Here is a 21787-nt window from a genome sequence, read left to right as displayed (position 1 = left end):
CATAATTAAGTGGAGGAGGGAAAGAGGGCAAATGCAATAAACGTAAGTAGCATATTGTAAGATTTCCTATGAAAGAAGATGGTGGCTAGGGCCAGACTTGTAGCAGTGGTGATGAAGAGAATAGCACATATCTTTTAGTTTATTCAGGAAAGACTTGTTAAGGTATAGGATATAGGGATTAAGGGAAAATGAGGAGTCAAGGATAGTTTTTCTGCTGGTACATATTGGTGGAAGTTGGGATTTTTTTTTTTCATATTGGCAAGATGAGACAAACACAGGAGGTTGTAAAATAAAACACTTAATTTTTAAATTTATGAAGTTTAGGGTGTTTGTGAGGTGCTCAGTGAGATATCAGTAAAACAGATCATTATAAAAGCTGGAACTCAGAAGAGTTTAGAATCTAAAAATTCAAATTTGGTGTTTGTTGACCCAAAAGTAGCCTTGAAAGTTATGAAAATGGATAGGAACTCTTAGAGAAAGCAGAAATAGTGTCTCAAGACTAAGAACTGGGGAACACCAGCATTTAGATTTCCAGCTGAGGTGAAGAAGCCAAAGAAGTAGGATTATAACCCAGGGAATGTACTGTCATTGAGGTCTTCCCTCCCCCAAAGTCTTTCAGTGGCTTCCTATACACTTTGAATAAAACCCAAATTCGTTAGTGTGGTCTACATATTCCAGTGTTGTGAGAAGGGGGGTATGGATGACTCCATGAAATGCTTCTGACATCTAGTGAAATGGATTTCTAAACAGGTGGTGGTGTTAAGAAGATTGACTTCCCTGGAGTGTGGGACTAGAAGCCAGATCAGAGTGAACTAGGTACTAGGTAGTGCAGTGGAAGGAAATAGTAAAGACAACATTAAGAAGTTTGTTATGAATGGCAATTTACAAACAGTGGTGCCAGGGAAAAAAATGGACCAAGAGAAGATATTCTTAAATTGGGAAAAGCTAGAGCACGTTTATATACCAAAGGGATGTATGTGGAAAACTATAGGAGCTTGTAAAATCTGTCCACTAGGTCCTAGACAAGAGAATCCACCTTGAATTTGATGGTTTGGGTGGGTCTCAGAAAGTGAAGCCACAACTCAGGATATATTGCAGCCACCCTATTTTTCTTACTTTTAATACATAAAATCTAGTAGGCCCAAGTGAAGGCAACTGTGCTGGCTCTATGTCAGTAAAATAAAAATTTATGTAAATTTCTATTCCCTGAAAATACCTGGCTCACCTAGAAAGCAGCCAATTAGCTATTGCCAACTCCCTATTCATGTGCCAGCTAACTTCCTCATTGCAAAGCAACCACCTCCACTAACTGTATTAGTAAATGTAGACTTCATTAACCAATGAAAATTTCCTCTCAATGTACTCCCTTGTTCAGTCTATAAAAGCCCATTGCTCTCTTTGTTCAATAGAATTCTGTCTATCTCATGGTGCTTGGAATCTCCCAATTGATGAATTAATTCAATAAAACTCTCTGAGATCTAAACAAATTTTGTTCACATTTTTATTTTTTAACACTCTTATCCAGCAGCCACCCACTAGAAGCAAATGATAGGAAATGCCTGTTTATATCCATGTTGGGTCTTTCTTCTTTCTCTGTTGACCAGTCTGCTATTTTCTTTTTCTTTCCTCATTAACACAGCTATTGTAAATTTAAGCTTCTTTCTTTTACTATTTTATATTCTCATAAAATATACAGCTTACTCTTATGGGGTTAAATGAAATCAGAAAAAAAGAACTCCCGTTTCAGGTTTTATCAGAACAGTTATGTGACTGAGGAAATGAATCATAACTAAGAAGCACTTATTTAGAGACCCACATTACTATTTTTACAATACATTGAAAGAGAGAATGGTAAAATATCAGGCTGTGATTAATATTTTTATTGGGCACTGATGGTGTTTCAGAAACTATTTTATGTCCTTCATGTGAACTATGTAATTTAAATTTCATAGCAAACCATTTACTCCACTATTATCTTTATACTTGTATTACAGATAATGAAAGAGGTTATAATAGCTTAAGACCATGCATTTAGAAAGCCTTAAAACCAGGATTTGAGCCCACCTAGTCTGACACAGAGACCAGACTCTAACCTCTAAATTCTACTGCCTCAGGGACCAGAGAATGGTGTGGATGAATATACCAGAATTATGTGGTTCTTTAGATATCTTGCCTTCCTAAATCACTCTAAATATCTTTTGATTTTACCTACACCTATAACCTATAGTAGTAGCAGGAACAATGGTAGTCACATTTAGTATGAGATGACATTTGCTGAATGATGGCTAAATGCCAGAAATCGTGCCAACCATTTATTTATTATTCCCAACATCCTTTGCAGTGGTTACCATCATGGCCTGCATTTCACAGGTGTGGGAAATGTGATTTAGAGTGGTTGGGTAATTTGCCAGCTAACAATTAAGTGCAGGAGGAGGCAATTTCTCTCCAGAACACAAGCTGTCAATTTCAAATTCTTGGACACCTTTATTTGTGCAACATTCTTGTTAAGTTTAGCCATTTACCCTTGGTTTGACTCTACTTTCTCTTGCAAACATTTCTATCCCAATTTAGGAGCAACTTGTAGGTGACATGTTATTGAGTCTGTTGTATATAAAATACAGCAAGTTGAAACTTAGCAATTTTACAATGAATTTCATTTCCAGTTTTCTTCCTTTGCACAATTTTTATATCAAACTGATCTATTTAGTTTTCAGGGCTTTTTTTTTTGTCCATTGACTTTATCTGTTATTGTCCTTTGGCTTATTTTGATGATAATTTTTAGTTATCACTTTACTTTTCATATCATTCTAAATGTTGTAGTCACTTGAAATGTAAATTCAAATATAGTACACAATGCCAGAAGTGAAACTTGTAATCTTTTATAGAATGCTATAACATTGTTTTGGAACACATATTCCAGAATCATATGCTTTGGAATTTGCTTTAAAAAAACTGGGTGGAGAGAGTTTTCAGGTTCTATGTTTTATTCTTACAAGTCCATCATTTAATTTTCTTCATATTGTAACAAATTTTATATTTGGCAGAAGAAAATATCTTTAAAAAGCATGAGTAAAGGACTTTTTTATTATTATTGAAAGGTTAAATATGTATAGTTAGTAGAACTTTATCTTTGATCATCAATTCTAACCAAAACATCCATTTACATATCCAGTGCCATCATTGCTGTGACCCTGACAATTAGATAGACTTACCTTTGCTTTTCCAATGAGGTACATGTATACCCAGAAGCCAGCCTCTGAAAGCCAAATGATTGTAGTAAGGGCCAGAATTAATATAGTCACGGAAGAACAACCACAAACTGGAATGAAAGATATAGCATCATTCTTTCCTAATGCAGTGTGGGGTATAGTGATACAACTTGAAAGCAAGAAGCAGAAAAAGGCATTTTTTTCTGACTCATAGGAAACAGAACTAAGAAAAGGACTAGATAAGGTGAAAACAATGGGATTTGTAAATGTGCACATCCTCACTTTCATTCTTTCCCAAGCACAAGGAATTACAAAAGGTTATAAGATCTGTTTCACAACAAAAAGGGTGTCAAAATGCCTAACAACTTTTTATTTCTTCATTTTCTTCTTTACTGACTCCTTATCCATAACCTATATACAACCTGTAAACTTGCTCGTCTCTCATCTATCCTACAAAAACAAACCTTCTTTGTTAGAAATGCAGTTTTCATTCTGAAACCCACTGAATCAGAAACCCTTGGAGGAGGTGTGGAATCTGCATTTTCACCATATGTACACAAAAGTTTGGGACATACTCATTTAGGTGATAAAATTAAAAGGACTGCATGACTGTTTAGGTATGGAGAAAAAAGGAATCATTAATGGATTCCCCAAAGTCTGATGAAGGAAAATAATGGTAGTATTATTAACTGAGGCATGAGTGGCATATGGAAAGAAATGATGAGGATTTTGGTTTGGTTACACTATATTTGATATTTCTCAATGAAATGAACAGTTGAACAGATAAAACTTGGGGGATCATCAGTATATATTTATTATTGTGGTGATTCTGACCCTATGAGTGATTGAGATCAGCCAAGCTGAGCACAGAATTGGTCCTAGGATTTCTGAGGAATATCAACAGTTAAGAGGACTTAGGTAGAGAAGCATACATGAAGGAGTCTGAGAAGGAAAGTCATGGGGTCAGGTGTAGAATGAGCAGAAAGTCCAAAATTTTCATAGAAGATGAGTTTCATGGATTATTTCAAGGAATGAAGAGTCAACATGTTATATGTAATATTGGTATCCAGTAAGAATTTTATTTAGCAATATATTGAAGACATTGTGCCTTTTGCGAGATAAAATTCAACAAAGGGTAGAATCAAAAGCAGGTTAGGAATTGAATGATGAATAAAGATACAGAGAAAGGGAAATATATTCTTTCCAGAAGATGATTATAAAGACAAGGAGAGACAGGGAATCACCTGGAGGATGATTCAGGGCTAAGAAATATATACTCAGAAATGATTATTGATACTGTTTAATATTACAAGATATCAGAGGAAAAGCATGGTGATGAAATCCACTAAAAGCAAGTTTTTATAATTATAAAATCATCTTAGTACCCAACAATTCTTTGTTTACCTTTCATTTTGGTTTTACTTAACTAACCATCACCTGATCCTAACAATCAGATTATAATTTTAGATAATATATCATTTCAAATATTAACTTTACATCTTTTTGACGAGATTAAAAAATAGCATTACTATGACCAAGATAATTTTACTACTACAATTTTTTTCCATAAGATCTTCCTGAAAATTAGAAAAATTATTTAGTCAAGAAGAAAATATCTCTGCAATAAGTTGTATTTTCACAACGTTAAAAATCATTAAAAAGTAAAGTGAAATAAATTCCTTTTATTGACTTGTATTTCTTTTTTTAAGTTTTTTTAAAAAATGTATACCATAGTAGAGATTTTCCTCAACCTTGTCAAACTTTTAAACTGCTATGGAAACAAATCAATTTCAAATCAATATTCAAATGATCCCATTTTATCTTTTACTAATTCTTGAGGATGTGTTTAAATAATTTGTCTGCTAAAGAAAAATATGTACTCTACTATGCTCTGTTTAGGTGCTTATAATTTGAATTTTATAGCGTTTTTTTTAAATTTATTCTTTTTTTGTCTTTATTTTTTTAATGTTACATTAAAAAAATATGAGGTTCCCATATACCCCCACCCCTTTCATCCCACTCCTCCCCCCATAACAACAACGTCCTCAATCATCATGAGACATTCATTGCACTTGGTGAATACATTTCTGAGCACCACTGCACCTCATGGTCAATGGTCCACACCATAGCCCAAACTCTCCCACAGTCCACCCATTGGGCCATGGGAGGACATACAATGTCTGGTAACTGTCCCTGCAGCACCACCCAGGACAACTCCAACCCCTGAAAATGCCCCCACATCACATCTCTTCCTCCCATTCCCTACCCCCAGCAGCCACCATGGCCACTTTCTCCATACCAATGCTACATTTTCTTTGATTACTAATCACAATAGTTCATGAATAGAATATCAGTAAGTCCACTCTAATCCATACTCTATTCCTCCATCCTGTGGTCCTTAGAATGGTTGTGTCCACTCCACATCTATGTCAAGAGGGGACTTAGATTCCACATGGATGCTGGATGCAATTCTCCTGCTTTCAGTTGTAGGCACTCTTGGCTCCCTGCTGTGGTGGTTGACCTTCTTCACCTCCCTGTTAGCTGAGTGGGGTAAGTCCAATAAACCAGAGTGTAGGAGTTGCAAGTCTGTTGAGGCTCAGACCCTGACTGTCACATGGTCAGTCCAGAGATTCTGGTCCCCTGGGTATACACTAAACCCCAGCACCAACTACAGATCTGGTAAAATTAACAGGAGAGGCTTGTGAACAAAGATCACATCTGAGTCCAGCCTCATCACACAGAAACACAAACTCCAAAGTAGGGCCAACTGACATGGCACTGATCTCCATCTGCCATGACCATAGAACCTGTGGGTCTCTGTAGCCCTCAGAAGAACCAATACATGGGGTTGTATCTATTTTATCTGTCTCTGGGACTCTGCTGAGGTGTGCATAAAGGTGACTCCTCTGATAACCTCCTGGCTCTTTTTGGAGACTCATAGCCATATAAACTCATTTGTCCTTTCCATTTCCCCCCTTTTATTCAGGTCAAAAGCATTTTTAACTCCTGGTATTATATGTAGACTGAGATATTCTGCTGGTCTGAGATGACCCTTTTATTCAAGGTCATTTTCTAGTTACATCATCAACTGGTACTTGTTAGTAATCCCTCGGCACCAGGGAGGCTTATCCCTGGGAGTCGTGTCCCATGCTGGGGGAAGGCAACACATTTACATGCTGAGTTTGGCTTCGAGACTGGCCACATTTGAGTAACACAGAGGCTCTCAGGAGGTAACTCTTAGGTACCCTGCAGCTCTAGGCCTTGTTCTTATTTCAGGTGCACAGGCTTACAAGCATAGTCATTAGTATCAGGGGCTCATTGTTGGACCAGACCTTCCTTCTCTTTTGGTCTTTGCCATTGCACTTGAGGGATTGTTGCTGTTCATTTAGGTACTGTGACAGAGCTCCCCTGGCTAGGAACTCAGTGCTCCCACAGTTGTTGTTTTTAATTGTAACCACTTATAGTGTTTTTATTTAGGCAGTCTTTCTGTGGTTTTATGATAGATCTATGCTCTGATTCTGCTTACGTTTTGAAAGTGGAGTACCTGATTCAGCTGTTTTTCTTAGTAGCAATTGGTCTGCTTTCAGAGCTACTCTCAAGAATAGCAAATATCTTAGCCCTACCAATATTTATAATAAAGTTCCTTGTGCTCAAAGGCATTTTATTATAACATATGGTAATTGTCACAAAACATGCAACAGATAACTCAAACCAAATCTACATAAATCCACCACTTTAAAGGAGAAAAGGGGTGAACATTTGCTTTCACTTACAAAGCATATAGCTGAGAAAAGGACTAGAAAGTTTGAAGAAAATGGCACCTCCCAGGCCCAGGAAATTGCCAAAAATTTTGCACAAACTGAATTACAACAAAAGTTTTGCCTCAAATGATAAATAAAATGATTAATAAAAATTTTACATTGTTTTATTCTAAATAATATAAATTTGAATCCAGTAATGTGCCATAATTACATAGAGATTTTTCAACTGATAAGGCCTATAATGCTCTTCATAATTATGAATGTGACATTTAATTTTCCTGACTTTTCCTTTCCTTTCCTTCCCAGACAAATTGTTACTAGAATAAATTAATTTATTTTGCAAATCAGCTTTTAGTAATTTAGTATAACTTCATAATCATACTTTATACCATTTGGTGACTCAGAATGGCTTTGGTTTTTAAGATTTACTGAGAAATTGTCACTTAACTAGTATATACGTTATTATTTATTTTATTTTATTTTTTGAGGTACTGGGGGGTGGGTATTGAACCTTGGACCTTATATGTGGGAAGCCAGCACTCAACCCTTGAACCACATTGGCTTCCCTTAGTTTGCTTTTTTGTTTGTTTTGCTTGTTGTTTATTTTTGTTTTTTTCAGGAGGCATCAGGAACTGAACCCAGGATCTCCTATGTGGGAGGCAGGTTCTCAACTGCTTGAGTCACATCCTCTCCCAAGTGTATACATTCTGATAAAACCTCCCTATTGAAAGAAAACATCTCTTCCTTTTTATATTTAATTAATTACATAATTAAAACATATTCCTTAAATAAAATTTTGAAAATCGAGGGAAAATCTACATTTTCTGTGTGAGGTTGCCACTTATCATTAGGTAATGCCTAAATATGATTCATTTAATGAAAAAAATAATCTAGATTCATAATAAACTTAATTTAAGATTAAAATCTTTTATTTTGACACACCAAAAAAGTCCTGTTTCTCAAGAGAAAAAAAATCAAGGTCAAAAGGTAGGACTCTATTTCCTTTTAAGTGCCTGAGGTTTAAGGATAAAAGACTCTCTTTTCATCTAATAGGATATAACATAACAGGAAATCAAATAGGTCAAGGCTAATTGGATCCCATTTTATTAGGTTAACTTTTTTACTGCTTATCTTCAAAAAGGTGTTCAAAATGTCTTTCAGTCCCTTACTGAATGAGGAATTCATGATAAGACTTAAGAATGTTTTTATCAGAAACAAATTCTGAAGTGGAACTATTATAAAGAAACAGTTTTGCTGAGGCTGTTATATACAGAAAGATCTCAAAAGACCTTCAATTAGGTCTCCACCTGCAAAAAATATTGTGAGGTCCCTAAGCTTCAGTTTATATCTGTCCTTCATGGGAGAGACCTTGTTGTTGCATGGTTTTGTTTAAGTAAAATATGGAAAGTTTATATAAGCAAATATGCAATATGACTATCTTTTTCCTTAGTATTCACTCAGTCACAATGCCCCCTGATGAAATTAGGCTACCTCATGCTTCCTGATTAGATTGAGAGTGAAGGGCCTGCTGTCACAAGCTGGCAGAGGAATTGAGGGGCCCAGATGTTTCTACCTATCAGTGTGTAATTCAAAATTTAAAACAAAACAAATCAAAATAATATTGCAAGGGTTGTTACTGATGCTACTGTAGCTAATACTTCTACCAGCTGACTCTTACTTGCATTTGCTATGTATAGGAATTTACTCCCCAAACAACCATCTGAGATAGGAACTACTATTATAAAAGTTGGTATGTAAGGAAATTACAGCACAGAGATGTGATTTAATGAACACAAGCTTACATATCTGCATAGTAGCAGAGCCCAGATTCAAGCTCATGTTCATAACTAAGCTGTATCATTCCATGTATTCCTACTAAACTAAACTACATGGCATAAAATTACACTATGTTGAAATTAAATTAGCATCGTTGTAGATTTTCTAATTACAAAATTCTGGATAAATTCTTCTGTCATTTCTGGTTACCCTGCTTGAAACCAGCACTGGGAATCATGGAATAAGATCAGGGAATCACATAAGGAAACTAGAAATGGTGAATATTAAATGCAAACCATTTAGGAGAAGCAGAAAGATATTTGCCATGTAGTGATGATCATTTGAAGAAAGATAAGTTTGTTAAAGAAACCATGTTTTAATTTTTTCTGTCTGGTGTGTGTGGGGAGTAAAGTTGAGTTATATGTAAATGGTCATAAACAGGAGAATTCTTTAAATGGAAGGGTTTTTAAAAATGCACACACATTATACTGCTTTCTCAGAAGAGGACTTCTAAATTGCCTCATGTATTACTAAAGCACTAGATAGAAATAGGTTGGATGGATATTTTCATGTTTTATTATATGATCAGAATATTGACTATGGAGAGTATTTTTAATCTAAACTGTAAGATAGTTCCAGTTTTAAAGAAAATATTAGATATCTGCTATGATGGTATATTCAGAACCTAAAAATCCTTTGCTTTTTAAATATACTTTGCTAATTTGTAATATAAACTTTATTTTTAGAGAAGTTTTAGATTTATATTTACAGAAAAATTGTACTGAAAGTATAGAATATTCCCATATATCCACCACCCTACATCCACACAGTTTTCCCTATTACTAACATTTTACATTGCTGTAGTACATTTGTTATAATTGATGAATCAATATTGAAGCATTGCTACTAACCATAGTCTATAGTTATATTATGGTTTACACTTTGTGCTGTACAGTTCCGTAGGCTTTGACAAATGCATAATGTTACGTGTCCATTATTGCAATATCATACAGAACATCACTGCCCCAAATATGCCTGTGTTCCACCCATTCACCCCTTACCTTCCCTTCTGAACCCCTAGCAACCACTGTCTTTATATCAGTGTTACAAACTTCCTTTAACACAAGATAATAATTACAAAAGCAATAAATCTACTTTGGTCTGTGGTTATACTTCCCATGTACGTTTTTTCATTTCTCAATCTTGACGGATTTGGGATGATATCGGCTCTGATTACTTCAGCCTGAAAAGGGACATACTTTGTCAATTTGGCCAAGTCCATCAACGATTGTTATAAAGAAATTTTTTTTTTCCATAGAATTCTATATCCTAGCTGATAGGTACATGGCTTTGGGGTATCAGAACTCAGTCTAGAAGTAATCACCATGAAAAATGTATTTTTTAAGTAATATAATGATCCTTAAATGTTCAGTCTGGCCATCACAATGGAATTCTGTGTAGAAGAAGATATATTGTGAGTTCTGCTTATTGTTATTTATGAATCCTACTGATGATTGTTAGCAACAGTGCAGCAAATCAGTGGATTTATCATTTAGTAGTTTTCTCCCAATATTGCTTTGCTTTTAGAAATATAGACTGATACTGTTGCATGAAAACCCAGAAAAGAATGTTTATTTTATTGATTTATTGGTGTAAAAAGTTTCATCCTGTGAAATATTTTTATTTTATAATGGCATTTATATGATGAATAAACAAAATTGAATAAAAGATTAGAAGTGTATGAATATTGAGGTTAGTTGCTATATTAGGTATCTATTCCTGTATAAAAGATTACCTTGATATATCTTGGCTTAAACCAACAACATTTATTATCTCTTAATATCTATGGGTCAGGAATTGAGCTGGCCCTGTTTAGCTGGGTCCTCAGGCACAAGGTCTCTCATAAGGCTGGGCAGACCAAATATGGTCCTGAAGAACATACACCTTTGTGGGTATATCTTTTGGGGTGAGGAAATGAGAAGGAAGGACAGTTTTTGTTGCCTAGGTCCAGGGATTCCAAACATTCTCAAGGGCAAATGTACTATGCTAAACAGGAAGAATTTTCTTATCTAATATGCCTTACCTAATATGCCAATAATGCTTCTCAATACATATAGCTATTCTATTATGTATTCAGGACTCACAGTCCATTTTGGGGTATGAAGTAATGAAGACTTATCTACGATTAAAATGTGACTAAAGGAAGTCCTTACTTTGCATGATGCCTTGTTTCATGACACTTGCTCATAGAGGAATCATAGGAAGTGTGTCTGTGCTTTGCCCAGTAACGGAATTACCACAGGGCCATGCATAGCAAATTCTGTCTTTACATTCTGTCTGGCTTCAAGCAAAGGAAACATCCAAACTTCTTTGTCACTGCACTAACCTCTAGAGACTTGGCCTTCTATGCACTTTAGAATTCTTACCTGGTTGTATGCTTCTTTTGAAAGCTGTCAGATTTGGCAGGAAGAATAATGAGAAATAAGATCTAGAAATTGTAAGGAAAGGAGACATCCAAATATAAAACATTCTGAACAAATCACAGTAAGTCAAACCATATTTTATGCTTTCAAGCTTGGTCTGAGTTAGTTGTTTGAGAACCTGATTGGATCAACAAAAGAACACCAGACTGATTAGGTTATATACAACATTCTGTAATTGACTAAATATCCAGATTGGAAGACTTTTGCATTATGCTATAGTCTCAATTAGATTAATAGCAAAACATCAGTGCATGTTATTCTCTGATTTCAGTCAATTTCATTTCCATTTGTTTAATAGAGTTTTGAAAATGTGATATTCATTTTGCCAACATTGATGCATATCACAATCACGGCAGCATCAACTGAAATAGAGCTGCCCAGAAGAAAAATAGAGAAATCATATGTCTTATTGCTCTTCCTTATCACCATTATGATCATCATTCATCATTTCAAAAACTGAACTAAGAAATAGGAAATTAATTTAAATTTTTCTTCACATGACTTAGAACCTGATGAATTCCATCCCCAATAAAATAGCAATGAAAAGGGAATTTGTCTGCATATTCTTTAGAATCAAATTAGACTCCCTTCTGAAAATTTTCTATAGTGTTAGATTGTGTTTCTCATTGCTCTTTTTCCAAGCTCCCATCTCTTCCCCGAGTTCTGTCTTATTCTGAGTTCTATCTTAGTTCCAAAATAAATGTATGAAAAAAAAGGACAAATTTAGTATTTTGCTGAAAAGCCAATGTTTTCAAATGAATCTGAAAATATTTCATCTGCTTTCTTGCCAGCTTCTCATATTTACCTTAAAAACTATTTATGTTAATTGGTCTAATACCTAAAATACAGTAAGAGAAGGATACAGATATAGTTAGATTCCTTGTTGCTCTATTTGGCTTTCAGTTCACAAACTATTCTTCCTTGCAGTTATTTATAAATCAAAATGATAAATGGCTTTTGTCAACACAGTCAGTGAAACTGCCGTTAATAACAGTTGAGAAAGACAGACAATTTTACTCTTTCCTCTTAGAAATTCACCTCAGATATGCTAATCTCCATTTTTTAACCCAGTAAATAAGCTATTTTTTACCAGGGGAAAATGCAACCTGATTTTTTAAAGTATAGGGTATTGCATTTTACCCTAGTTATTTACTTGAATTTTGCGTCAGAAAAGAGAGGATCAAGCATCATGTAATTCAAGGTTTAATTATAAATTAAGATCACAGTAATTGAGACTTTGACTCGCAGCTAACAAAGGTTGATAGGTAAATTTCCCATACATTATGTGTATCCAGGATTATAACATTGATATCTTCTTTTTAATGCTGGAGTCATCTTCTCAGTTGCTATTGCACATTTCTTACTGGCGTCAAGCTACTTATGAGAGTACATAAATATGTGATGTCAGTTAATAGTAATCATTTACTCATTCTTTAGTATGAAAGATATATTTTAAAAGGACATTTTTTTTGTGACCAAGTCATAGAAATGCATGAAGATTATACGGCTAACTGAGGAGTTAAAGTATGAATCTTGGGTTATCTTCCTTTTGAGGGACAATATCCTCTAGAAATCTAACTTGGAGCTTTATCCCTAAAATTAATCTATATCTGGGTCTTAATCTACAGTTATTCTAATGCATATTTCTTTCAAACTGTGTCCATATCCTATCTTTATCCTACATATATATAATCTAATCTATGCCTATGCATTGTTACATGGCTAATAACAGCTAAAATTAATTGATAACTTACTACAATTCACCAATAAATAATGTTCCATGCATTCTTTTAATGTTCAAACATTCTGGTAAGGTTATTACTATGATATAAATTGACATATTTTATATAAGGAACCTAAAGCAATTTGCCCAAGGTCACACAGCCAGTAAGTGACGAATTCAGTATTGAACCCATTCTCCTGATTACTAAGTTATCTGAAATTGCATGTGTATTGGATTTTGCAGATAGAATTGGAGGCTGCTGGTTAACCCTCAGGTAGGGTCTCTCAGGTACTCTGCTGCATGACCAAAAGTATCTGATGACTGCTTGTACTGGTCCAGAAATTCAGTTTCAAGAGTAAAGTCAACGATAATCAGTTTCTCAGTGGCTTATTCACATGCAATGGTTAGTTTATGTTAACCAAATCTATGCAAATCGATTAATGTAGGATAATGAACATTACAAAGTGTTCCCAAATACTGTTAGTCAATCAGCTCATCTTGTCTTTGTAAGAGAAGTTCATGGGAAGCCAAAATCAACATTAATTTTTCAATTCCTATAACATTTGTTGGCAAGGATTTGTTATAACTGCTGGACATATAGAAATAATAGGTTCAGTTCTGAGCTGAATTAGTCTTAAAATTAATGGCCAAGACATGTGAGTAAAGTGGTAATTATAAAAGTGTAGTCAGCATTTTGATAGAGGTAATCATAAGGTGCTATGGAAGTAACAGTAGATTTAATCTCCTAGCCTGAGCAACTCAGAATAAGTCTTCTGAGAGGAGGTGATGCCTGGATTGAGCCTCAGAGGATGAGTAAGATTTAGCCAGAGGAAAGGGAGGGTGAAACAGAAACATAGAAACTAGAAAACATTTGGCACAAAAATGAAGTTCAGGGTTCATTATGATAGGAGTATAAAGTTTCTTTTTGAAAAGTGGTGAAAGGTGCAGTGAGAAAAGTTTTCAAGAACTACCTGATAAAAGACCTCATGTATAAAAATGTTTGATATTTTTTCTTCCTAAGAATAAAGGAGAGTTTATTTAATAATTTTGACTATAGGATAAATGTATACTTATATGAATTTTTAAATTAATTTATTGAAGTATATCACTCATACATAAACATACATAAACAATATGTACATAGTAATAGTTGTGAACTTACAAAACAAACATATATAACACCACACAGGACTCTCATAACTCATCCTACCACCAATATCTTGTATTATTGTTAAACACTTTTAACTAATGCTTAAAGAGCATTGTCAAAATATTAATACTAACCAATGTATTTTTCTCCCAACCCACCCTATTATTATTATATTTATATATGAACATACATAGACAATTAAATGTATAATGAAAGTGAATTTACAAAGCATACATGTATAACATCACACAGGGGTCCCATACGTATATGAATTTTAAAACAGGTTACTTTAACCTGCATCAGACTTGAGGGTTTGCTAAAAGAAGTTTCTGATTCAACACAGCTGGGGTGGGGCCAAGAAATTGCATTTGTAACAAGTTCTTAGGTGATGCTGATGCTTTTGGTCCCTGAGCCACACTTTGAAAACCACTGCTGTGGAGAACAGATTGTGTGGGAGGGTAAAAGTTGGAAAAAGAAATTCAGCAAAGAGAATATTTTGTAGAAAGCTATCAGTGAAAGAAATAAAAAATGAGGCTGTGAATTAAGTTAATGAATGCTGTGGTTATTGAAAGAGGGAGTAGATACTTAGAAAGAAAAATTAACTGGACTGGTATATGGATGCCAGGAGTGAGGGAAGACTCTAATAACCTCCAAGTACCTACACTGAATGACTGAATATTTATTGGAAATATCAACTGAGATAAGGACAGGTTGGAAGGAGGTAGCCGGCCATAGTGGTGGCAGAGAAGGAGACATGGTTTGGACATACTGAGTTTGAGATAACTAGGGACTATCAGTGTGTAGGAGCTGGCAAAGAGGAGCTGACTGCAGCTAAAGTCAGGAGGTTGCAAAAATTTCCCCTTATCACCTCAGCCATATGGGAAGGAATACAGAAGAAAATGCAGCACAAATTTTCACAAAGGAAATAACTTCAAAGAGGGAACTCTATGTGGAAGATAGAACTTTAAACCTCTTTGGCACTTTCTTCAGAAAACCCTATTCTATGCACCACTGACACAATTGTGTCTTTCATGACTATTAGAGTTCCAATTTAGGTTTAGGTGTGGGAAAAATACTTTGCAATTAGAAAGATACAGCCAATATCTTCGGAATTCATCATTTCTGCTAAGCCAAGTGACATTAAATGTCCTACCAGTAGATCAACCAGGGGTATTGTTTCTCCCATTAGAGAATATCAGCCTCACCTCAGAAAAATTCTGCTTGTAATTTCATTCATTCCTCCTAAAGATATTGAATGTGTCTGTTTTTTCAAGTCACCATGTGGCATGTCAAGAAGTTCTTCAGATTGCAATACATGCATTAAAGCATAGTTGTTAAAAAAATCTTTGCCTGTGGAGACTGTCTGTGTTTGAACACTTAGCTGTGAGACCTTTGTCAAGTCATTTAAACTGTCAGAGACTGAGTTTCATCATCTTGAAATTAGAGAAAACAATTATACCTAAGAGAGTTAGGATGCTATTTAATGAGGTTATAGAGCTCCTAGCACAGTGTCTGGCATAGTAAATTCTAAATAAATCTTAACCAGACAAATTTACCAGCATGCATTTGAAACCAAAATATAGTTCTAGAAATAGGAAATACTCAAATATACTTCATCCTGTGAAATTTACCACTACAATCCTGTCTGTTATAATTTCAGCAACTCATTTCCCAGACTTCTTCGTGATATTCTGCAAATTGAAAGATCCTTGAACTCAGAGAAAGTTCCATATCCTTTGGATTCCATGTACCAGGTTTAGTGTAGTGCCTCATGTTTATTATATGTATAAATGATATATGTTTGTGGACTAAGTTATCTTAATCATTTCACTATATACCAAGACTCTGAACCCTTTGAAAGCTGGTAGCTTGACTATTCATCATTATGTTCTCTATGTTTAGCACAGTGCCTCATTTACAACAGATGCTCAATTTTTTTTTGAAGGAAATTAATTGTGTGGCTTAAGGGAAATTCAGATTTAGAATGACATGCTGAAAGTAGAAACATAGATAATTTCCTTTAAAAAACTTAAAGAATGACTAAATAGGACTTCTTATGGTTTCCATAGGAAAAAAGATTTATAAAATTGGTTTGCATGTGTTTCCAGCTTCTCTGCCTCTCAGGAAACTTATCCAGTAAAGTTGCCAAGGAAACACTAACAGCTTAAGTCTGGTAGTGGAAGAAGATGCCTCATTAACAAACTCAGCCTCATTATTTGGATGCTTGTCTTAAGGAGCTGGTGTTCTTTGCTGGAAGAGTGTTTCCATTAAGTATTATGTGAAAAACCAAATGCTTTATTTTAAAGAAATTATGTCTTCTGACTGTTGCTCATTCTTAGCACTGTGAACCAACACTGTATAAGATATTGCATAAAAATAAGCATTGGTTACCTTTAGTTTAATGTATTTAAGCTGTTTATTAATGTTTGCACATATATTAGGTAAAATTTTAAAGCATTGATTTATTCAATATATAATAATTAAGGTATCAGGTCATAAACTGAAATTTTGGCAATATTTCACCAGAAAATAACTTTAATGTATTATCTATTGTCTTTTAAATCATTTTGTATTTTTTTCTTCTTATAAACTAGAAACCCTGGGTTGTATAGAAAATTACTACCACAAAATGAGAGAGCACAGGGTTCAGGGCTTTTCCTTTACGAGAATACCTCATTATCGACTGTACAAAAGAGTAGAAGGTACCCTGGGCTTTGGGTTAGACCACTTGGGATTTCAAGTTTTCTTTCCAGCATTGTATTCACCAGCTGCATGATCTTGGACAAGTCACTTATTAGTTTGCTCATTCAAGCGTGCTATAAAGAAAAATGCTAGAGTAGGGGAGGGGAAAAGGTGGTTCCACAAAGGGATGCTGGATAGGATACATGCGCCCGCTCGCGCGCGCGCGCACATACACGTGCATACCCAATATATCTATTGTAGTGAAGATTACAGTATTTTTCTTGGCAAGTATTTCATGTGGTTGCATTACTATTTATGAATCTTCTTAAAATATTCATGAAGAAATTCACCTATTAAAAACCTATTCAAGTCAGCTTCTTAGGATGGAAATTTTCATCACAGCATCCCTTCCCTCTCTCCCATCCTTTAATGTTTCCTTCCCATATTCATTTCAGCACCATATTATGATGTTAAGATACTCCATTTTTGAAATGCCAGGGAAATAATGATGTGATTAAGTCCCAAGTGAATTGGGGGCATAAGCCATCCTAATGACCCCAATATTTTGGCTGTCTCTCTGACATAGAGGTTTAATTTTGTTCATGTTCAATGTTGACTCAGGATTCTTTCATCTTTGATTTCTTACTGCAGCTGTAGTTTCTCTGGTTCCTCATCCCTAACCTCTCAACTAGATAGCAATAAAATCAGATAAGAAGCAACCAGAGTCACAAGGGTAACTTTTCAATGTAGTCCAAAGATCCTAACCTACAGCCTTTGAGCTGAATCGCAGCCCCAGGCAGTTGTGTTCATTTAAGGGAAAGGAGAGATGGTTTAAAAAATTGAATCAGTTGCAAACATTTAGAACCTTGGAGAATTTACTTTAAAATCTGGAATTCTAGTTTCTTCTGAAAACTTTATATGATTGGTAACCCTGAAACCAAAGCCACAGTTACCATCACCTGGGTAAAGGTGATTATAGATGTTCCTATAAACAGGGTGCATGCTTTCCAGTTGATCACATCATCTATTTCACCATTTATAAGACCTTTCACAACCCAGAGGTGTTAGTCGTGATCTCCTATGGTTACTGATTAAGATTAGAAATTGATTTTTGTAATGGAATAGCTCATCTAACCATGCTTTTAATAGTTTCATCTTTATAGTAATGCAGTGGAAGATAGATAATTAAACTTTTTTTGGAAATTAAACATTAACCATGGATCACAATTTTTGAAAATAGTATGTTGAATTGAAGTTTTGTTAAGTTTTTCTTTCTCTGTTCTGCCCTCACTTCAGCTTCTTAGAGAACTAACATTTTCTTTGCCACCCAGGATCATTTTCTTTGTATATTTCAAGAATTATTAATCTTTTGAGTTTTTTTTCCTTTTTACAGACTGTTCAGAAATGGGGAAAATATCTAGATTTTTAAATACAGTAATCACCTTTGTATATCATTACAAGTGTTATATAGCCTGAAAAAATTTTTTTAAGTAGCTGAAGTGCTCTAATGTGGCAGCTCGGGGTTATATTACACTGTGGGACTGGGGAATTCTCCATGCTGTTGAGTAACATTTAAAATGCACACCTCTCCCCTTTTTAGGATCTCGAATCCCTAACAGGAGGGCTGACTGGTTCTAAGGGGGCTGATCCACCGGTAAGTTAGATTCTTCATTAAATTTAACTATTGATGAATGGAATTATGTACACAACAGATCATCAGAAAGTTACTTGTCTTCTGTTGATTATATGTATTACTGTTTTGAAACATAGCTTTTACAGTGACTAATACAAAAGTGTGTACTTGCTTTGAGGTGTGGTTTGGCATTTTAACCTTTTTATAACTCATAAAATTCATTGCCATTTGTTAGTACAAGAAATAGAATAAAGTCTTCATTAGAATATGTCAATACTTCATGTCCTACTAATGGGTTACACCAAAAGTTAAAACTTTTTGAACTTGAGCATTAATGCATTCTTATTATGAGTATATGATTTGGATTGCAATGTATTTTCTGGTTACTGAGAAAAAGTATGCCCATGATATGAATAGTATTGATTCTTGATATTACTGTTCTTTCCTATCTAACCTAGGAAATTTCTAGTAAATTAGAGAAAGTGTCTTAAAATTGTAAAGGATTACCATTTTTTAAGCAAAAAGAAGAGATCTAGTATTGGTACATCTTTGTCCTCTCTGTGATATGTCTGATTTCTGAGAACATTGATTACAATAATATTCCTTATGTCTTCACATTTGAGATATAAACATTATTCCAAGGTATATATCTTAAGTAATAAAACGTATTCAATTTATTTCAACCAGTATTCAATGCATAATTATATAGCATTGCTTTTCATTTAGCACTGTGAGATTTAATTAGGAACACATAGAACTCAATGTTACAAATTTTTTGTTATACTTAGTCATATGTAGGCTCAAGGAAATAGAAAATTCAGGTTATTTGAAATGGTATAATCCTATGTGCTGACACATAAAATACCAGTGAATTATTAAAAATATGACTTTTAATTGCACTTCTACCTCCCTCGTCTTACGCTCATATGTCTCATGGTGCTTAATCTTTATCAAGAGTCTTCCCAAAGTAGGGTAAAACACTATACTGTTCCCATTATTTATAGGAACAACTTACTGGCTCCAAATAGCTGCTTATATTTATTTGCTGAACCTATTATGTTGCAGTGTGAGGCAAGTTGAAATGTAAATCAACCCAGCAAGTATATTGTGACAGAATTAATGGCCAGCCCCATGTGTAAGTAGTGTAGGTAACTGCTTGGGTGTTGTAATTTCACCCTGCTGCCTTGCACGGTGCTTGTACATAACATTCAACTTTTACTGGAAGAATAAATGTCCTTCAAAATACCTCCTTCATCTGTTTACTAATGCCTACAGGAATTTTATAATTAGAAAGTAGTGGGTTTAAAGAATTTGTCCTTTGTTCGAAACAAAACTAAACATTCTCTGCTAGTGGTAATATAATTCTTATCCATCATATATACCTTAACATAAATTAGTTTATCATGTATTTGCTGGAATGCATCCTTCCAAATATGAAATATTGAGAGGGCACAAAGTTTAAATGTTAGAATAAGCTTCTTGACAGGAAAAAAAAAGTCACAGAAAGGCAAGATGGCCTCCTGAAGGCAAACCTCACGTCCTTCATTCACAACAGCTATGTGTGAATAGCTATCAAGTATACAACTCATGTAAACATACACACACATACACGGAGTTTGTCTGTTTTTTCTTTTTTTCACCCTGAGGTCCCAGGGATTGACCTGGGCCCTCCATATGGTAACAGGGAACTCAATTGCTTGAGCCACAGCCACTTACCTTGTTTTTTCTTTAGACATAATACTTATAATGTTGTGGAGGTTCTTTATTGACCATTTCCTACCATGATGCTGAACACTTTATATTGCCTGTATCTTCTGTGGTTCAACAGTTGTGCTCATTTTATAACTTTATTGTAGAGTGAAAAACTTCATTGGAAATGTCAGAGTACATAAGAGTTTAGGTGATCTGAGGGGTCATCAAAACATTAATGCATGACTCCCTTTGTTAATGAGGTACTAACTGGGAATTGTATAATAAATTCATCTTCTGTAGTCCTCAATAAAGCTTATATAAACAAGCTAAGTACGAAGGTGGAATAGCAAAAGTATCTAGCGTTACTACAACCATTTAAAAATAAGGCTTTGATGAAGCTATTGCTTTCTTCCAAAAGTCGGAAATTGAATGTCAAATTATTTACAATCTAAATCAATTTGAAATTGCATGTTATTTTTTCCTTTTTTTAAACATCTCTATTATAGATCATCAAAACACTACTATCCATTTCTAAAGTTATGTCTTTTGTAGAAATATTTATAACATACTACTAAAACCACTCTATGATGGATTTTGTTAACAAGAAACTTTAGGTCCTGTAATTATTCATTGGGCAGAATTCGTGGAGTTCTGAATGAATGGTCTCTTACAAGTTTGCATAGCTCTTGAGTAATTTCTTTGCCAGTATAATAGAATTCTAAGAAACATCTTTAAATGTCAATTGTTTATTTAAAAATCACAAATTTTGCCATAGGTACAAGTAGACATTATTTCTGAAACAGAAAAAGTGGCTTATGTTGTTTCATATAATAAGGCATGTATAATAAAGTAAGTAGCAAATTTGAAAAGGTAATTATAAATAAACTTGCATGTCTGAATAAGTTTGAGGGACTCCAGAAATATAGTTTACATTAATATTTTTAACAATAAATCTAAGTAGGTTTTTTTGAAAATTCAAGTAGTCTTAGTTTCAGTGCCAGTAATGACAGAGAGTGTTCATTTATGTTTTTTAGGAGCAATTAAAAAATTTACAATGGCTTTTCTGAAAAGGACTTCAAGAAACATTTTTTTTCATTCAGAAACTGGAGATTAATTGCTGCAACAAATAGAATTTACATGACTTTCTATATTTTGACTCCCCCACCCAAGATGGCTCTCTCATCTGTTTGCTCTTTTGTGCTCATTCTCTGCTCATTGTTTTGTTTTTGGCTTGTTTTGTTTTTTCCTTTTTAGGAGGCATCGGGAAGCAAACCTGGGACCTCCCATGTGGGAGGTGGGCGTTCAACTGCATGAGCCACATCTGCTCCCTGCTTGATTATTGTTTTTTGCTCATTTTCTGCTTGTTCTTTCCTCATTGTTTTGCTCATTGTTTTTGCTCATTGTCTGCTCATTGTTTGTTTGTCTTCTCTAGGTGGCATCAAGAACCAAACACGGGACCTCCCATGTGGAAGACGGGTACTCAACTGCTTGAACCACATTGGCTCCCCCAGATCTTTCTAAATAACCTAGTTGTAGTAGAACAATTACCTTCTGTCATTAAGAAAAATAGCATCTGTTAAATATTAACTTAAAGCTAGCAGCAGATACAGCTCAATTTGTTGAGTACCTGCTACCCTGTAGGAGGTCCTGGTTTCAATCCCTGGTACCTCCTAAAAAC

The 21787-nt window shown here is 34.6% G+C and overlaps 1 protein-coding gene across 16 annotated transcripts in view; it reads left to right on the top strand.

Moving 5' to 3' along the window:
- Positions 1-21787, top strand: part of PPFIA2 (PTPRF interacting protein alpha 2) — a 544821-nt gene that overhangs the window by 92949 nt on the left and 430085 nt on the right. For 15 of the 16 annotated variants that reach the window (XM_058308490.2, XM_058308494.2, XM_071218980.1 and 12 more), the window contains one exon: positions 18385-18438. The exons of the other annotated variant lie outside the window; for it this stretch is intronic. In XM_058308490.2, the coding sequence (XP_058164473.1) occupies positions 18385-18438 (54 nt within the window). The remainder of the gene's footprint in view (positions 1-18384; positions 18439-21787) is intronic. 16 annotated transcript variants of the gene reach the window in all.

The sequence above is a fragment of the Dasypus novemcinctus genome, chromosome 12 (genome assembly GCF_030445035.2).
Source record: "Dasypus novemcinctus isolate mDasNov1 chromosome 12, mDasNov1.1.hap2, whole genome shotgun sequence".
In the NCBI taxonomy this organism is placed as follows: Eukaryota; Metazoa; Chordata; class Mammalia; order Cingulata; family Dasypodidae; genus Dasypus; species Dasypus novemcinctus.
This window is presented reverse-complemented; position numbering and strand designations above follow the sequence as displayed.